The 17,566-nt window shown below is 37.2% G+C and overlaps 1 protein-coding gene across 1 annotated transcript; it reads right to left on the reverse strand.

Moving 5' to 3' along the window:
- Positions 1-6,769: 6,769 nt before the first annotated feature.
- Positions 6,770-10,763, reverse strand: LOC143543184 (protein CONSERVED IN THE GREEN LINEAGE AND DIATOMS 27, chloroplastic-like). Its single transcript, XM_077035557.1, has 7 exons — positions 10,522-10,763; positions 9,826-9,978; positions 9,658-9,735; positions 7,672-7,767; positions 7,558-7,593; positions 7,319-7,485; positions 6,770-6,943 (listed from the first exon to the last, which is right to left on the reverse strand). Exons 1-7 carry the CDS (start codon positions 10,750-10,752, stop codon positions 6,781-6,783), a joined length of 924 nt encoding a protein of 307 aa, XP_076891672.1. The 5' UTR covers positions 10,753-10,763; the 3' UTR covers positions 6,770-6,780.
- Positions 10,764-17,566: the final 6,803 nt, after the last annotated feature.

The raw sequence follows: 17,566 nt of genomic DNA on the forward strand, positions 1-17,566 counted from the left end.
CATCTCCCGCAAACCCACTTGAACCAGACTGTCTCGCCATCATGATGGCACCCCCGACGGAGAGCATGTAACTCCATACACACCCCACGCACCATTGGCGCGAGAATTTTAAAGCCTCACCAACCGAAACAAACAAACCCAAATCTATGGACATCGCCTCCTGCAAGGTCGCTTTCTTGTTATCCGATGACAAATTGAGCCGCTTAATATGCGCGACCAATTGAACCCCCTTGGAACCAGTGATCCATCCGGGCAATAGTGGAAACCTCTAAATGGACATGGCCAAACACCATCATTAACAGCCCCTGTCATATCACCACCTCCCAATCAAACACCCCGAAAGCCACTAACCGCAATCGAGCCTCAAAAACCCATAAATCAAACTACGATTAGATGACCAAGAAGGTCAACAAAACCCAAAAAACCAACTTCGGTTCTATGACCAAGGAAGTCAAAGAACCAAATTGAGGAAGAACAACCAAAAGAGTCACATAGTTAAAGAACAGATCTGATTCGTGAAAATTAGATCTGCTCAAATAGCATAATGTAACATCTACATGTTTAAATATTTGGGAATTTTGTACAAGTAGTCATTTGTGGCTTCTCCTGTTTAAAGTCTTTGGAAAGGAACAACAGGGTGAACACAAGAAAAAGAAGCTAGCAGATCAGTATTAACTGTATTAACAGATGGTGGCCGGAAACAAAAAAGTCGTGGAACTGATGGTTGGTGGTGTACACGGGTTGGTAGGGGTATGGAGGGTTAACGGTACTGTGGCGAAGGTGTTATAGGCGAGTTTGAGGGATGGGCCGGAGGTGCAGAGTGAGATGGAGACGTTGTCAAAGGAGTGGTGGTGGTGGGTGGCGGTGAAACTAGAGACGAAAGGCTGGCCAGAGAAGAAGGAAAGGGTTAAGAAATGGTGGTGGTGGGTGGCGGTGAAGCCGGAGAGGAAAGGTTGGCCGGAGAGGAGTGATGGTGGTGGGTGGCGGTGAACTCAGAGAGGAAAGGTTGGCCGGAGAAGAAGGAAAGGTTTAAGGAGTGGTGGTGGTAGGTGGCGGTGAAGCCAGAGAGGAAAGGCTGGCCGGAGAGGAGGCTGGCCGGAAACGGCAGATCCAAAGTCTTAGCCGGATAGGAGGCTGAAAGACTTATATTGAGAAGAAGTCTTAGGTGGTGTTTGTTTTTTGCTAGAAGATCTTCCTGGCCTCTTATGTTTGTGCCACGCAGACCACGCGCAGACCTTTAGGCTTGAAGACTGTTTGTTTTTTTGAAGACATTTCATTAAAAAACGTCTTCGTGCCCTTTTATCCTAGAAGACATGGACCAACCTCTTTTCATATCTTCTGCATCTTCTTTCTTATTCCAAACCCTAGCCCCCTTTCTTTCTACCTTCTCATTCCCTTCATCTCCTCTCGTACCATCTCCCTTCATCTCCTCCTTGACCTCCGCCACCGCGACCTCCACCACCGCGAACTCCACCACCGCCGACCTCCACTGTCGCGCCGCACCGACAACCCCATACCTCTGCCGCCCTTCGCCTACCGTATGTCCGCCGCCTCCGTCGCCCACTACCACACATCCACAACTCCGGTCCGAGTATTATTATTTTGTTGATTTGTGTACTTTACCTATATTTGTATGATTTGTGATGTAATCGGTTTGAATTTGTGTATTGGATTATATTATTGAAAGTTTATAATATCGGAATTTGTTGAAATCAGGTTTAATTGATGTTTGTAAACTGATTATTGATGTCGTGTTTATCAATTTAGGTTTATTTTGTGTAAACGAGCTTGAGTTTGGCATGTTTTGACTTACGAGATCTCGAGAGTTGTTTTTCAATTATTGTTGAATGTTTATTAGTTTTTTTTTTTTTTTGAAGAAATTGATTTGTTGAATTATCATTAGTTTTTGTTCAATTAATTAGTTTGCATAATTGTCCAATTATCATTAGTTTTTTTGTTGAAACAAGTTTGTAGAAAGTTTAGGTTTAATGAAGATCTTATTCCATTAGGTTTGCATAAAGTTTAAGTTTGAAGACCCTTTTTGTGTTTAAAAATTCAGTTTATTTAAATTTCTGTTTATTTTTTAACAGTTTGCAGACGTGTTAAAAAACAAACAGTCTTCTTCTTTCAGACTGCAAAGGTTTGGTCCAACTCTTCTGCTACAGATGTCTGCAGATGTGGTCCACAGACTACAGACATTTTACCTCTGAAAAAACAACACAAGTTCAAAAGAGGTGTATATTGAGATGCATGTATGATATAGTAGTTATGCTGCAAACCCGGCTCCGACGCCTCATTCTCAGACGAAACCGGATTAGTATACTCTGCAGTTTAAAATTCCAATTGTAAAATTCCAGTGCTACTAATTTAATTAGATTTATTCTTATTCCAACTTCGATGATTTCTTGATTGAATCACAAAAATTAACAAGTGATCCAAAAAAAGACCTGCTCTTTGGGATCATTTAGGTGGCGTTATTCTCTTGTCAGATATAGCGAATTTGGGCCTACACTTTGGTCCTTAATGTTTTTGTTAATTAATAGTTATGCAATTATTATACATCTAGGTTAAAATATTTGGTTCACACTATTTACTAAACTATTATAAAATTTTAAAATACAAAGCCAAAATGAAATTCCACAACTTCGGTTTGGCTCAGTTTTCACCACATACAAAATCCAAACCAAACTGAAAGCCCGGTTTATGAATATCAAAAACCAAACCATTAGTTTTGGTTCAGGTTCGGTTATTTCTATTTAGTCTTTGGATTCTAAATTAATTTTTTTGGTTTCATGCACACCCCTACCACATAGACCAGCACCATAACCAAGAAAGAGCAATACTGAAACCCCAAGGATCGGACAAGGATTGATCAACCACTAATTATCTCAAGACGTTACGTCAACACATTAAACATAAAATAATAACCAAATCACCTAATTAGCCTTAATTTTAACCTAAACTCAAAAGACTTTATCAACTGTAGGGGTAGGGTACGTCAAATCCCGATACGACCTTTCATTTATTACGTTATATATTATATTTATTGCATTATTATTGTTTACAAACTAAAGCCCAATGGGATGGGGGTTTGGGGAGGTAAGCCTTAACTGGGCCTGGCCCAATATGGTTAGGGTTTCATGATGGCAGCTATGGAGTTCATATATAGGGGGTCTTCAACTCTCATTTGGAGATCCCTTCTTAGACCATTGACCTCCAACATATTTTTGTGTTTGTAAAAAGGAGGAAACTCTTAGCAGTCATCTATACTCTCTCATATTTCCATGGAAGATCTCGAGCAATCGGAGAAGAAGATTAAGGCGTCAGTTCGTTCATCTCGAAGACTGGGGAACATCGACATGGATCCGACCCGGATCCCTTCATGTTTCTTCAGTGTCGCCATCTGTGGGACCCGACAATGAACCTCATATTCGATTCTTCATTTTCAGGCCTTAGATCTGTTCCATAGAAGTTCAAAAGATCGATAGATCTAAAAAAATGCTTCAAGATCTGTGCTATTAAAGCTCAAAAAGATCCATAGATCTAAAAGATGCTTCCAGATCTAGTTCAAAAAGATCCATAAATCTAAAAGATGCTTTCAAGTGAAGCTGAAAAAGATTCGTAGATCCAAACATTAAAAAAAAAGGAGTTGTGAATCTGTATTCGTTCCAGAATGGTCGATGGCACAAATAAGTACAATCAAGCACACCTTTTCAGATAAACATTGGGTGGTTTTATGCTTTCACTTGCGTTGTTGATGGTGACGTTGGGAATTAAACTTTTTTTTTAAACACCTGCAACATTAATAGGGTCTTTGTCAGACCTAGTCTGAAAAGAAAAAATGACTGACATCATCCTTTTCCAGCTGACAACCATCGTAACTTCCTGGATTATTTAATGAAATTAGTTTATTGATCCCTCAACTATTCAACCACATAAATCAATTCAGATATGACGAAAGAAGATCTATACGAACACGGATCTAGGGTACGGGCTGGAATATGGAACGTGATTATTGTTCAAATGAACTCGGATCTGAAGAGATCTGAATCGGATCTGGCCTCCGTCACTCAAGAAACACATATCTGTGTGCGAAACCGGGAAGATTGAGGCGTGGTTCGTTGCTGGGTCCCACGGATGGCGCCAATGAGGAAACATGAAATGGATCCGAGTCGGATCCATGTCGATGTTCCTCGGTCTTCAAGATGAACGAACCCACACCTTCGTCTTCTTCTTCGGTTTGCTCGAGACCTACCATGGAAGAATGGGGGAGTGAAGATAATTGCTAAGAGTTTTCTCTTTTTTACAGACACAAAAATATGTTGGAGGCTAAGGGTCCAAGAAGGGATCCCCAAAATGAGAGTTGAAGACCTACCCCTTATATAGGAACTCCATGGCTACCATGATGAAACCCTAACCATATTGGGCTAGACCCGGTTAGGGGTTACCTCTAGAGGTGCACAAATCGGGTTTTTAAAATACCTGGGTTCGGGTATGGAATCGGGTTCGGTTATGATCGAGTATTGGAAAATCGGGTATTGGCAATACCCGGTCGGGTTCGGGTCCGGGTATTCTCTCTAAAAACCATACCCTATGCATCAGGTTCAGGACGGGTATCGAACCGGGTATTGTACAACCGGGTATTTGAATACCCTATTTTCGGGTATTGAAAAAACCCTATTTTTGGGTTTTTTTGGGCATTTTTCGGGGTTTTTTTCAGGTATAGATTGGATTTTTTAGGGGGCTACAATTTTTAGGGGTATTTTTGGGTATTTTTCAGGTTTTTTCGGGTATAGATCGGGTATTTGAAAAACCCGGTTTCGGGTTTTGGAAAAACCCGGTTCCGGGTATGGAATCGGTTCCGGTTTTCGGGTATTACCGGGTATAAATCGGGTCCGGTTCCGCGTACGGGTTTTGGTGCTGAAATGCATATCTATCCGTACCCTACAGGTAGGGTCAGGTTCGGGTATTAAAAACCCGGGTATAAAAAAACTGGTTCCGAGTATTTTTTTCGGGTCTGGTTCCGAGTTCGGGTTTTTTGTGCACCTCTAGTTACCTCCACAAACCCTCAACCCATTGGGCTTTAGTTAGTAAACAATAATAATGCAATAAATATAATATATAACGTAATAAATGAAAGGTTGTACGGGGGTTTGACGTACCTTACCCCTACACCAACATTTTACAAAGATGATCTTTTTTTTATTACACGAATGTAATTTTTATTCATTTTATGCATGCAATTAGAATTTATATCATCATACATAATCTCATGCAACCCGTCTTGTTACAAATGATCATCATCCGATCTGTCATTGTTAACTGATCATGAACAATGGAACAAGACAAATTGCATGGGAATATGTTTGATTTCAAAATTCTGATCACAAACACAAAATGAATAACAACATTCTTTCTGGGAAAGGAAATAAAATGACACTCCTGAAACGTTAGCAACAAACAGTATTTTAATTTAGGTTGGGCCGTTAGGCAATTAATTGAATGCCGCATGAGTAAGGTCAACGCTGCTGCGAGGGCTGATCAATCGAATGTTTAGTTCAAAACCTTCATAATGCTGGTAAGGAGCGGGTGCCTTGAATGCATTTCCAATTGAAGAGAGACTTTCTGCTTGTATTACTCCCCACCCGATTTATTTATACACTATAAGCAGCACACCATACATATAACCCATTTATTATTTAAGAATGGATCATTGGGCTTCAGTTATTTTAATTTGATGGTGGAGTATCTCGGTTAACCCCCCTTAACATTTGCTTCTTGAACCAATTAGATGATTGAAAACATTATTGTCTGATATGGGGTTGAAGATATATAGAACAAAGTTAAAGACAATATATAATCAAAGCGCTTGATCCAATCTAAGAACTTACCGCTTTGTACAACAACAGTTTTCCTTTCCGGTCAAAGATGTAAATTTGTGTGAATTAAAGTAGGTAGGTATGTAAATATGTATCAACAGGAGGGGAATGGAAATTATACAGCAGCAGCACATCCACATCCACCGTAACAATGAGCGGAAAGTCACAGCTGCTGAGCGCACCATCTCATCACACCGCGTATTGGTGTGCTTTTGGGGCTATGATTTCTAGTTCGTATTCTGATCTAATGATAAGGATGATTTTTAACCACGAATTTCTATCTTAAACACAACACGATTATTGTTTTTGTAAAATAATAAATGAAAATTAAATTAAATATATTTTTAATAAATATGATTTTACCTTATACTTTGTGCTTCTAGATAAAACAAAATAATCCGCTTGTTTCATTGACATGCCATGACTTTTTACGCAACACATTGTCACCTCACCAAGGTCTAGATAAATTTGATTTTGCCTGTTTGTCTCATTAGTGGGCTGTTTAGAACCACTTCACTTCATCTGAACTAACTAAAAGTGCTAGTTTTTTTTAACCCAAACCAGTTACCATGCGAAAATTTCTTAAAGCCATTTTGCACTCTTCTTCTTCTCCTCCTCCTTCTCCTCTTCCTCCTCCTGCCGCCGCCGCTGCTGCTATTACTGGCACCATAAGTAGATAATGTATGCTATAGGTTATTTTGGAGGATGATAGTTTGTCATAAGTAACCAACTAACTTGCAAGCCAATATCTTTTAAATTTTTAACGGAAGATGGTCCTTCTTTATATTACATTTCGAAGCTATACACATTACACACACAAATGACACATCATTCTATTTGCTTGCTAAATTTTCTTCAGTTTCTGTCTTTGCGTTATTTTTTTCTCTTGAGTTTTTGTTGACTACTTGAGCAGGTCCTCCCACTTGCAATATTGTCCGCCTGCTAGTGCACGATAGTACCTGTCCCTGCAGTAGACCGGTCTTGCATCAGCCGCTTCAGCAGCAGCTGCTGCCAAATCATCGTCGGCCTTCACATCCAAAGGTAAACTTAGGAGCTCTTCTTTGCTGTAAATTTAATTTTCACAAAACACATTGTTTAGTCTTTAATTCATGCTTTTTAGTGCACTGTACATCTAAAGATAGATGTTAATAAATTTTAAAACAAATTACATGAATGGTCTCTGTGGTATGCCCAAATTTCACCTTTGGTCCTCAAAAATAAAAGGTTACACCACCAATCTCAAGTTATACAAAAACGTAACCCAAGGGTCCCTTTTCACTTAACAAAACATGAACTGCCATCCACTCCAAGGACCAAACATGTTACGTTTGTGCATAACTTGGGACCACTGATATACTTTCTCATACTTGAGGACCGAAAGTGAAGCTTGGACATACCACATAGACCATTCATGCAATTTTTTATTTGTTTTATCGTACCTCATATTGGCACTTGTCTTTGTAACCGCGATGGTTTCTTCATTTGCAAATGCTTTCTGGATGAAGTTTTCTACTGGCGTAGCGAAAATGATCAAGGAAACGGCTGTAACAAGTAACGCACCCGTTCCAACTAGAGTTTGTTTCAGTAGTTTAATGACCGGTTTGACCTGCATTTATGACAATTATTTAATTTCCTAACGTAGATTATAACAACTAATCCATTTTAAAATTGTTGGTACCTTGTATGACCCCAATAATCTGTCACGCGCCAGAATCTGTAACAAAAGACACAATCTCATAGGTATTGAAATAATAATAATAAAAAATTTGAGTCACTAAGTTGTTTAACTAACCTCTGGAGGCTTTACCCACATTTGTCCATCATACCAACCGCTTTCTTCATAGGGTATAACTGCTGATAATAGTCGGTCGCCCACATAACTCCATCCCTACCACAAAATAAATATAACGTGAGAAAATCAAGAAAAAGTCATTTATTGAGTGTGTTATACCTATACCTATACCTATACAGCCATGCCAATAACAAATTATTCTTTCAATTAAGAGATATGCGACTTATCTACTTTTACTTGTGTATCAGATCTATTCTTGCATGTTAAACTTGTGTGCACACTAAGAGTCACGTGTCGACCGAGTGACTACACAAAAATAACCTAACCGACTTAACTGAACAGGAAATATCTGAAGCCAGTATAAACGAGATGTTGTGGTTTTATGATTTTTCAATTCGGTTGTTTTGCTATGACCCAAAACGGGAAAGAAAAAATGAACCGTAATAAAAAAGATGATTTTAAATAAATATATAAATAAGAAGTTTGGTGCCGCTAAGTCGTCATTGGGCCACTTGGCGGCGTCTAACTTGTCCATGGATTTTTGTTTTTTTTTTGTTTTTTGTTTTAGTATCGTAAAAAACATAACGGAAGCCAACCGAACGCTAATTATGTTTTTTTTTTGTTTGTTTTAATTTCGATATCATAACGACCGTGATGGAAACCGACCGTATTCGTATAGACTCACCGCCTCAGTGCCCCGGACCAACAATGTTCGGGTTTTACCAATGCCTCAGTTTACCGGCCAACGCCACTCCATTGGTTCACTCAACGCGCGGGACCGACAACGCTCGGTTTTACCATTGCCTGAGTTTACTAACTGACGTTACCCCATTGGTCCACTCATTTTTTATATTTTTTCATTTTCTTAGCTCTGATACGTAACAAATGTAGCCGAAACCCGAATTGGTGTCCCCACAAGTGGCACTTGGCGGCACCTTATTAGTCCATTAATTTTGTTATTGTTTTTGTTTATTTTATTTAGTCGAGTTACCATAACTAACGTAATGGAAATCGAGGAAATGTCATATTTTTACTTTCAGCACTGTAACGAACCTGTCGGAAGCCGACCGAATTTGCCTAGACGCACCGCCTCAATGTCCGTGACCGACAACGCTCGGGTTTTAACGACACGCAAATTTACCAACTGACGTCCCCTGGAATCCACCATTGGGGCGCAATTGGGCCACTTTGTGGCATCATATTAGTGCGTGAATTTTGTTTTTTTATTTAGTTCATGTAACATAATGAACATAATAGAAACTGACCAAATTAAAAGTAATTTTTTTTTACTTTTGGTACCAAAACGAACCTGACGGAAACTGACCAAATTCACGTAGACTCGCCACCTCAATGCATGTGACCGACAACGCTAAGGTTTTACCAACGCACAAGTTTACCGGCCGCCCCCCCCCCCCCTCCCCAATTGGCCACTGGTCCACCTCAATTTTTTATATTTTTCCATTTTTAGCTCCTGCTTAGTAAGAAACATAATTGAAACCGACCAAATTAGTGTCGAGTTACCGCCTTAATACATAAGACCGATAATGCTTGGATCTTACCACCGTCCGGGTTTGCTAACCAAATAAACATTGTTTTAAATATTTTTGTTCTTTTTATATGTTAATTTGACGCATTAATTTTTTGGTTTAACGCTCAAATTTTACCAACGATGTCTAAGCCGTAACGAGCGCAACCGATACCGACTGAATTCGTGTTGGTTCACCATCATAATGCTCGGGTTTCAATGTTGGGGTTTTGACAACTACTCCGGCGCAATGCGCCGGGTAAAAAAAACTAGTTTATAACATAATGCAAGAAACGAAGACATTGTGAAAACCGAAAAGGGACAGTTTTCAAAGCCCAAAAACAGAATAAACCGTTTGAGACAAAACCCATCCATGAACACCCTTTGACACATATTGCGTATGAATTCTTAGTAGCTTATAGAATGAAAATGTTTAATATATATTGAAAAGCTAGACATACCAGGTAAATCCTCAAGACAACTAGTGATACAAGAAAAAGTGTGCCTGTTCCTGCCGCAAGTAAAAAGCGTACCGGGTCCTGCATCGATGTATAAGCATTGGCATTTGCCAGTATGATTTTAAATATTTATTTACTTAATAATCGGGTTTACTAATGACTATGTCTTACACTTGCAGGATTAAAACTGGCAGCTGATACTGGAATTCCAAGAACCGTGAATGTCACCAACCAGAGCCCTCCAAGTCGTAGGAAAAAGGATGTCGGTTTCAGTTCGCCCCATGAGTATAATGGTCCTTCTTTCAGAGATGAGTACTCATTCACCTGGTTCAAAACCAGCCAACATCCATTAATGTAGCAATGTATAATCCTAAACACTTGTTCCTAATTCATTAAATAGCGTTCAAAATACTTCAAACTTTATATTACCAATTTGTAATACGTCTATCTGATAAGTTTCAAACGTAGGATACAATTTTGAAAATAGGTACGTCTAACATTGTGATTGATATGAATGTTGCTACCCTAAACTTTAAAACCTATCTCATAAGTGTCCGTGAAAACTTGACTTGTATAGTATAATATCAAACATATCCTTCAAACTTGACTTTCTAATATGATCATTCTATTTCTACCCTTTGATGTCTTATTGCACTTTTGTAAAAGGGACCGGTAAAAGAACTATATTTTATATTTTGTGGCAACAATGAAGGGAGAGCCCTCTATATATAGGAAACCAGAAGTCCTATACAAACCTAATAAACAATGACTAGTAATAATCTAAACTTCAAACTTTTATATCCTAATGCAAGTTTTAAGTGAAGCGTAGAAGTGATATACATTTCAAAATGATATTCTAAGACATACCGGTCGTTGCTCAAAGGGGACCTCAATTTCCAAGCCCGGTTCCCAGCTTTGGCCCGGTAAGTTGCTAAACCGACCGTCCATCTCATCTTTAAGAGCCATGTTTGTAACAATCCTCTGAGATGAACTCCTGTTCCATATCGGATGGTTATAACTAACCGGTGGTCTTCGGTTATCTTTCAGTTTTTGCCCAGGGCATGAAAGTAAAGAGCAAAAGACATTTAGCCTGATCATTTATTTATTTATTTGTTTATTTCCCGGAACTTCCAGGAGATAAAGCTGCAACCACTTTAACACACACAATAGGGTCAATAGCTGAGTGTTGTGTTGTTTTTAATAGATTAGTTTTTAGTAGTTTTGGTCTTTGGGACCATGTTTTATTTTAAGTGGTAGGAGAATTTCTGTTTTTGCAGATAAAATTATTTTTTGAGGTCTGTTTGCCTCGATACACGTGGCTCCATAACAACTATAAGTTAATTCGTTAAGTCTTTTTCTTTGGGGGTTCAAAACTTTAGAACTAGAAACAAAAAAGAAAAAAAAAAGTAAAAATAATAAATTAGAGGATAAGGGATAAAGGAGGAGGTATGTTTTAAAATGCTTAGGAGAAAACTTATTTTTAGGTAAATCATAACAAGCTAGTTAAAGGTGGCATGTCCCACTAATTATGTGACAGTACTGTAACGCTTTAACGACTTTCTTTTTCTTTTTTTTTTGAACGACCAACACAAACTATTCATTCAAAACCGAACAACAATCAAGAAGCTAGTAACGAGTACTAACAGTCATGAACAAAAGTACTACCCCATGATCCCACCGTGATACACCCTTACAAAGATTTAAAATTAAATACGTTCCACCTCTCCCACGTTAATCCTTACCATTTTCCGCTATTTTTTACCCACAAAAAACTCAAAGCTTTAACTTCCTCAATTACACCATTAATAGAATCAAAGACAAATGGTGGTTCTACAGAATCAAAGACTCGTTCGGACATTCGAGAACCTTTCAAACCGAGTAATTCAAAATTAGAGAAATCGTCTTCTTCGAGGACTATTAAAGAGGAGTTTGATTTGAGAAAAGCCCAACCAGAAAATAAGGTCTGAAAGAAGAAACACGGGAAAAAAATCTAAACATGGCAGATCTATATTTAATGAGTTATTAAGAATTATCGAAATTGGGAATGCGATGGGGTATGATTTGAACGGAAGCAAAGAAGATTTGACAAAATTATTAACAAGGATGAGTGAAACGATGGTTGACAAATGAATATTTTATCTATAAATACTTGTGGGAGCGGGGATGTGGATAAAAGAAAACGAATTAAAAAGCTTTGTTGTAAATTCGGAGTGAATTTTTTAGCTCTTCAAGAAACTCGCATGACTAAATTGGAGTTGCACAAAGTTAAGATGATGTGGGGAAATGTTAATTTTGATTATGCATTTAGTTCGGCTTCTGGTCGTTCCAGAGGAATGCTGTCTGTATGGGACAATTCGGTTTTGTAAAACAACATATTTCTTGTTTGAACAATTTCGTGGTGGTGGAAGGTGATGACCGTCGTTCGAGTCATGCAAAAAAACATAATTAACCTAAGTAGCTAGGGTAAGTCAGGTATCGTATCCACGAGGAGTATGTGGTCAGTGTAACATGTAATCAATTTCTAAAATTATGAAGTAGCTATTAAGAGTGCTGATCACACGAGCAATGATTTAGTTTTTTAATGTCAAACAAGCAATTATTTTAAAGTTCAAACAATTCACAAAAGCAAATCACGCCCGGGGTTCAAGCATGTAACAAACAATAATCTCATGTAATTTAATAGATTAATTATTAATAATCAAATATGGTTAATCAACTAGTTAAACCTTAGACATCAACAATCGCTAACACACGGCACTGGTTATCAAACGGCCCTTGCCAGTGTGACTCAACTAAGGGGAATTGTATGAACACGTATCACAGTAACTGGCAAACTAATCTTTCTGATTGAAATAAACCTAAACCGACTGAGTGCACAATAATACCAAACATCAATGTTCATAGATCGACAATCAATAATTACAAATATTTAGTTATTAAAACATGAGAAAAACTGAACAAGTACAATACTTTACATCCTGGATATTACTCGAGGAGACAAGCCACTCATTGACATGCTGATTCTTGAATATGATGAAGTGTATGGACGCATATTCAAGAAACTGTAGCCAAACGGCCGTATACAAACTCTTTCACGTTGCCCTAGGTCGCTGCCTTTCTTTTTCTCTTTTTTTTCTTCGTGCCACACTTCTGTGCGTTTTCTTCCCTTTCATTATGATATCCTAACTGATTATATGAATCCACGTAGACCAGTTCAGCCCACCACTTCATTAATTAAAGTTGGGTCATGGCCCACATGATATTGCTTCTAAGTTTTTTAACATTTAAATGTCCACCAAGTCAAACTTCCTTTTAATTCCTTTTATTATGGTGTTGACCAATGAGCACATTTGGCAGGGGTTTTACATGTACCAAACATAAATCATTAAACTTTAATATGAATAATTAATGAAGCTATGATTTCTTTCCTTTTTTTCTTTCTTTCTTTTCAGTTGTAACTTCAAAGCGTGGCGTATCACTTCCGAACATGAGACTTCAAAGCATGCTTATAAATACACTAATTGTAAAACTTTAACGATCAATAACCTGTAATACATAAGCACGCATGAAGTACCATTGTCCACACAATAAACTTAATAAAATCTATAAAATAATACAAATATATACATGATTTACACCCAAGCATCACATCCCCACACTTATCATTTGCTTGCCCTCAAGAAAACTGTAAAGTAAACATTAACCGCCATCATAGGTCAACCAATTATCACCATTAATACTAGCAAGGATTAAGGTCATACCCAGTTTTCCAGACTGACACTTTCGAGATTGACAACTCACAAATGAAGTTAATGCTACCATAAAACTATATAATCGCCCAGACAAGTGTACTTTGTTTCCGGTTAGGGCATACATGTTCATACCCCTCACACTATAAACACTCCACTCGTTTCAATATCTGGACTAGCAAAAGATGTGCCAGTATATGTCTCTGCTCTCAAATACCTAATATGAGTTACAACTTAATATACTTGCAGGTCAGTCTTATCTCCACCCATTAACCACCGGTTGCATAAAGACACGGACTAAGGGTTTTACTGAGGCTTAGGTTTGGGTGCGGATTAGGCTTATTTAGTGATTTAGGTGGATGAAACCCAGTTAAACAAACCAATATATAGACTCACGAATACAAACGAACTAATTACACAATCAACCGCTATTTACATACTCAACTGCTAAAAACAACTGAGATACTAAACTGATAACTTCTTTTTGTCTTTTTGCTGATTTTTCGGATTTTTTTTTTACTTTTTATGAACATCAATAACTGATAATTACAACTCAGAACTTTACAACTTTACAAATCGTCTGACTAAGTACAACTCGATATATATACGACTCGATAACGAACTAGATTTCATGTTGATACATGTTTTCTACGTCTCGGTTTTTATTGTGTGATAATGTAATTGTCTTAGTTTATAGGGGGTTTAATGTAAAAGGGCATTTTGGTAATTTATTTATTCTGCCTATTCGCCTAATGTGTAAGGCACATTCGTTACTCCGTAACGAATGTGTCACATTCGTTCTAATGTAAGCTCCATTCGCTAACCAAGATTAACGAATGAAACCTAACGAATGAAGGCTATTCGGTATGTAATGTATAACGAATGACTTGTCTCATTCGTTAGTCACTTAATGTAACGAATGACTCATTCTTTAAGTTTATCTTAATGAATGAGTTCATTCCCTATATATACCTCTATAACTATTCATTAATGTAACAGTTCTGATTATTCCTCTCTAAGCCTCGTTACTCTGCCCGAATTCACTCTCAATACACACACTACACACAGTTAAAGTATTCAAGCTTAATCGTATACATAAACACCGAATAACTCGATGTCATCATAAGATCTAGATCCATACCTTTCAAGTGGTATCAGAGCCAATCGATTTGATCTTCGATGTTATTCGTGGTCTAATTGTATTGATTCATCGTTCATTAAGTCAATCTGAGTTTGAATTGATCTGAATTGAACTCGATTAAGTTTCGGATAAACAGAGTATCATAATAATAGTATTTAAACTGATATAGAAGTAATTGATAGTGTTATAAAGGTAATCTAGAACGAGAATTGAAGGTTTGAGATTGAATTGAGTTCGAATTGAGTTTTTAAGAGGGTTCTGATTGAAGTGAATTGAATGTTATGGATTAGTATTGGACGAAATGGTTAATTGGTAGTTTCAATAGAGGTTTGTGATTGCAGACAAGTGTAGTTTGGTTCGGAATTGTGTTACGAGAAGATTGATATAGATTATAGGGATTTCGGACAAGTTTGAACTGAATTCTGGATAGTTTGAATGTTTGAAGACATGTGTTCTTATTCGTTAATTGATGAAGATTGATTCGTTATTCCTTAACTAATCATTCGCTACACAATCTACCTCATTCATTCAAACCACATTCGTTATTCAATCAGCATTCGTTAACCTCATTCGCTATACCTCATTCCCTATACATCACCAGTCACATTCGCTTAACTTCACATTCGTTACGATTCACATTCGTTACACTTCTCATTCGCTTGAGTTGTTAACGAATATCATTCCATACGTTATTCAGTATACTTCACATTCGTTATTGTTCTGATTCGTTTAAACCGTAACTCATTCGTTTTAACAGTAATCAGAAATTTTAGAATTTGACAAATTTGGTCCCTGAATTTCAAGTGTTATCTCATGGATTCTCAAAATGCTTCGTTATATGCATTAGCATCCCAGAATTCTTTAATGCAACAAATGCTGACGATGAACAACGAGATTGGAATTCATAACAGGAGGGGAATGGAAATTATACGTTGCTTCGCTAAAGGAGTTTAGTGATTCGTTAAATAGTTTAACGAATGTAAAGCCATTCGTTATTTAAAACATAACGAATAAGTCTCTTATTCGTTATATTGACATTCGCTTCCGTTGTCTGTTTAACGAATGGAAGACATTTGTGTGAACAGTTTAACAAATGGAATGAATTTAATGTATCATTCGTTAAGATGTTAACGAATAACTTATATTTGTTAGAAAGTTAACGAATAAGAGAAGTTAATGTAAGATTTGTTAAAAATTAACGAATGGACAACTTATTCATCTAAAAGGATGACGAATCGGGTTCTTAACTTAACGAATGAGGCCATTCGTTAGTTCAAATTTGAATGAATGACCTAGTAATTCGTGAAATAATTGAGATTTATAATCCCAAGAACAGACGAATGGTCTTTCATTCGCATGTTCCTATTTCTTCATCACCCTAAGCCAAACTCTCGCAAATTTTTATCAGAAATTATAGCCTGCATATTAGCTCAGTTCGTTGATATCATTGTGTTCTACAGGTATAGACGATCTCAATCATCTGATATTCATGACATTTCAATGGTGAATTAGGGGTTAATTGAATGAATTGGTTAATCGAATTAACCGAACAGTTAACTTGTTAAAAATTCATATATTGATCGAATTAATCACAGATGATCATTGGTTAATGTTTTCAACAGTTTATCGAACATGATAGACCAAGCTAATTGTGAAATGTGATTGGAAATTGAGTGTTTCATCGATGATAATCGTCTTCTTTGACTGTGTTTTGGTCAAAATAATTCTAACATTGACTATTGTTAGTCAAAGTGCTTATTTAAACTGATTCGTTATGAGGTTAACGAATGATAGCCAGATTCGTTAATATGTTAACGAATGACTATATGATTCGTTAAAGGTAACAAATAGGTGTTCTACTAATAACGAATAGGTTAACAAATCAGAAGTAATTCGTTAATATAATAAAATCAGATTCGTTATGATTTAATGTATGAGTTTGATTCATTATCTGTAACGAACGAAAGATATTTAAGTTATAACGAATGTCTTATTCGTTATGAGATGTTATAACGAATGAGACATTCGTTAATTTGTTTGAATATTATAATAATATTTTTGTTTGTGTAAACGGAAATGGCCGAAGAAAATGTTCAGAATCCTGTTCCTGAGCAAAATCCTGAGGCTAACCTTGATCAACCGCCTCAAGTTGAACCTAAACAAGCTCCAGTATTACTATCATGGAACAAGAGCCACAACATCTGTGCTTATCTAGAGCCAAACTTTGAAGATTCTCCGATCTTTGGAGGAATAATTAGTTTCTTGACACGTTTGAGAAATTACAATACCATCTCTACTCGTACGGTTGTTTATCTGAAGATTATTTGTAACGTCCGTTAATTCCGGTTTCAAGAATTAAAGCTTGTAGAGTATGTATAATTCTCGGGATTTATCCAACGTTTCTCAGAAGCCTTTACGTTATCCCGGTACATTAAAGAACTTAAATTTTCCTTCTATTTTGCCTTACACTTCAATTTAGAGGGACTTGGATGTAACTATATTATTTATATCATAAAACAAATAAACCCTAACCCCTAACCCTTTCTAGCAGCCGATCGGACCTCAAGACCCCCTGCTCGTTTTTCTTCTGCCCAGCCAAGTTTCAGCCGTGAAAACTTCAATTCAAGGTCGGTTTTATGATTCCCCATGTCTTCTACACCTTAATTGATCATATTAACGCGCTTATTAGTCGTTAATGTTGAGTTTTGATGATAACAGTTTGCTGCCAGATTCGTATACGTTTATTGTGGGGTCTGTAACATGATGATAATCCATTGTTTTTGATCGATTCTTGATTCCATGATGTTCTACTTTGAGTCTAGCTTCCAGAAAGGTATAATACGTAATTTTTGGACGAGATTTGAATGGTTTTTATGAATTTATAAAATCGAGTGTCAAAGCTGATGCGGGATGACGGATTTTGGTCTGTCTTCCCGACATCATCACCTTTTTTCGACAGGTCCAAATTGGTTGGTTCCACTTCTGGAAGTTAGTATTTTGAGTTAGGAACCAAACCCAATTG

This window comes from Bidens hawaiensis, unplaced genomic scaffold (assembly GCF_021521415.1).
Source record: "Bidens hawaiensis isolate Kalapana, Puna unplaced genomic scaffold, B.hawaiensis_p1.1 tig00000864_1, whole genome shotgun sequence".
Taxonomy (NCBI): Eukaryota; Viridiplantae; Streptophyta; class Magnoliopsida; order Asterales; family Asteraceae; genus Bidens; species Bidens hawaiensis.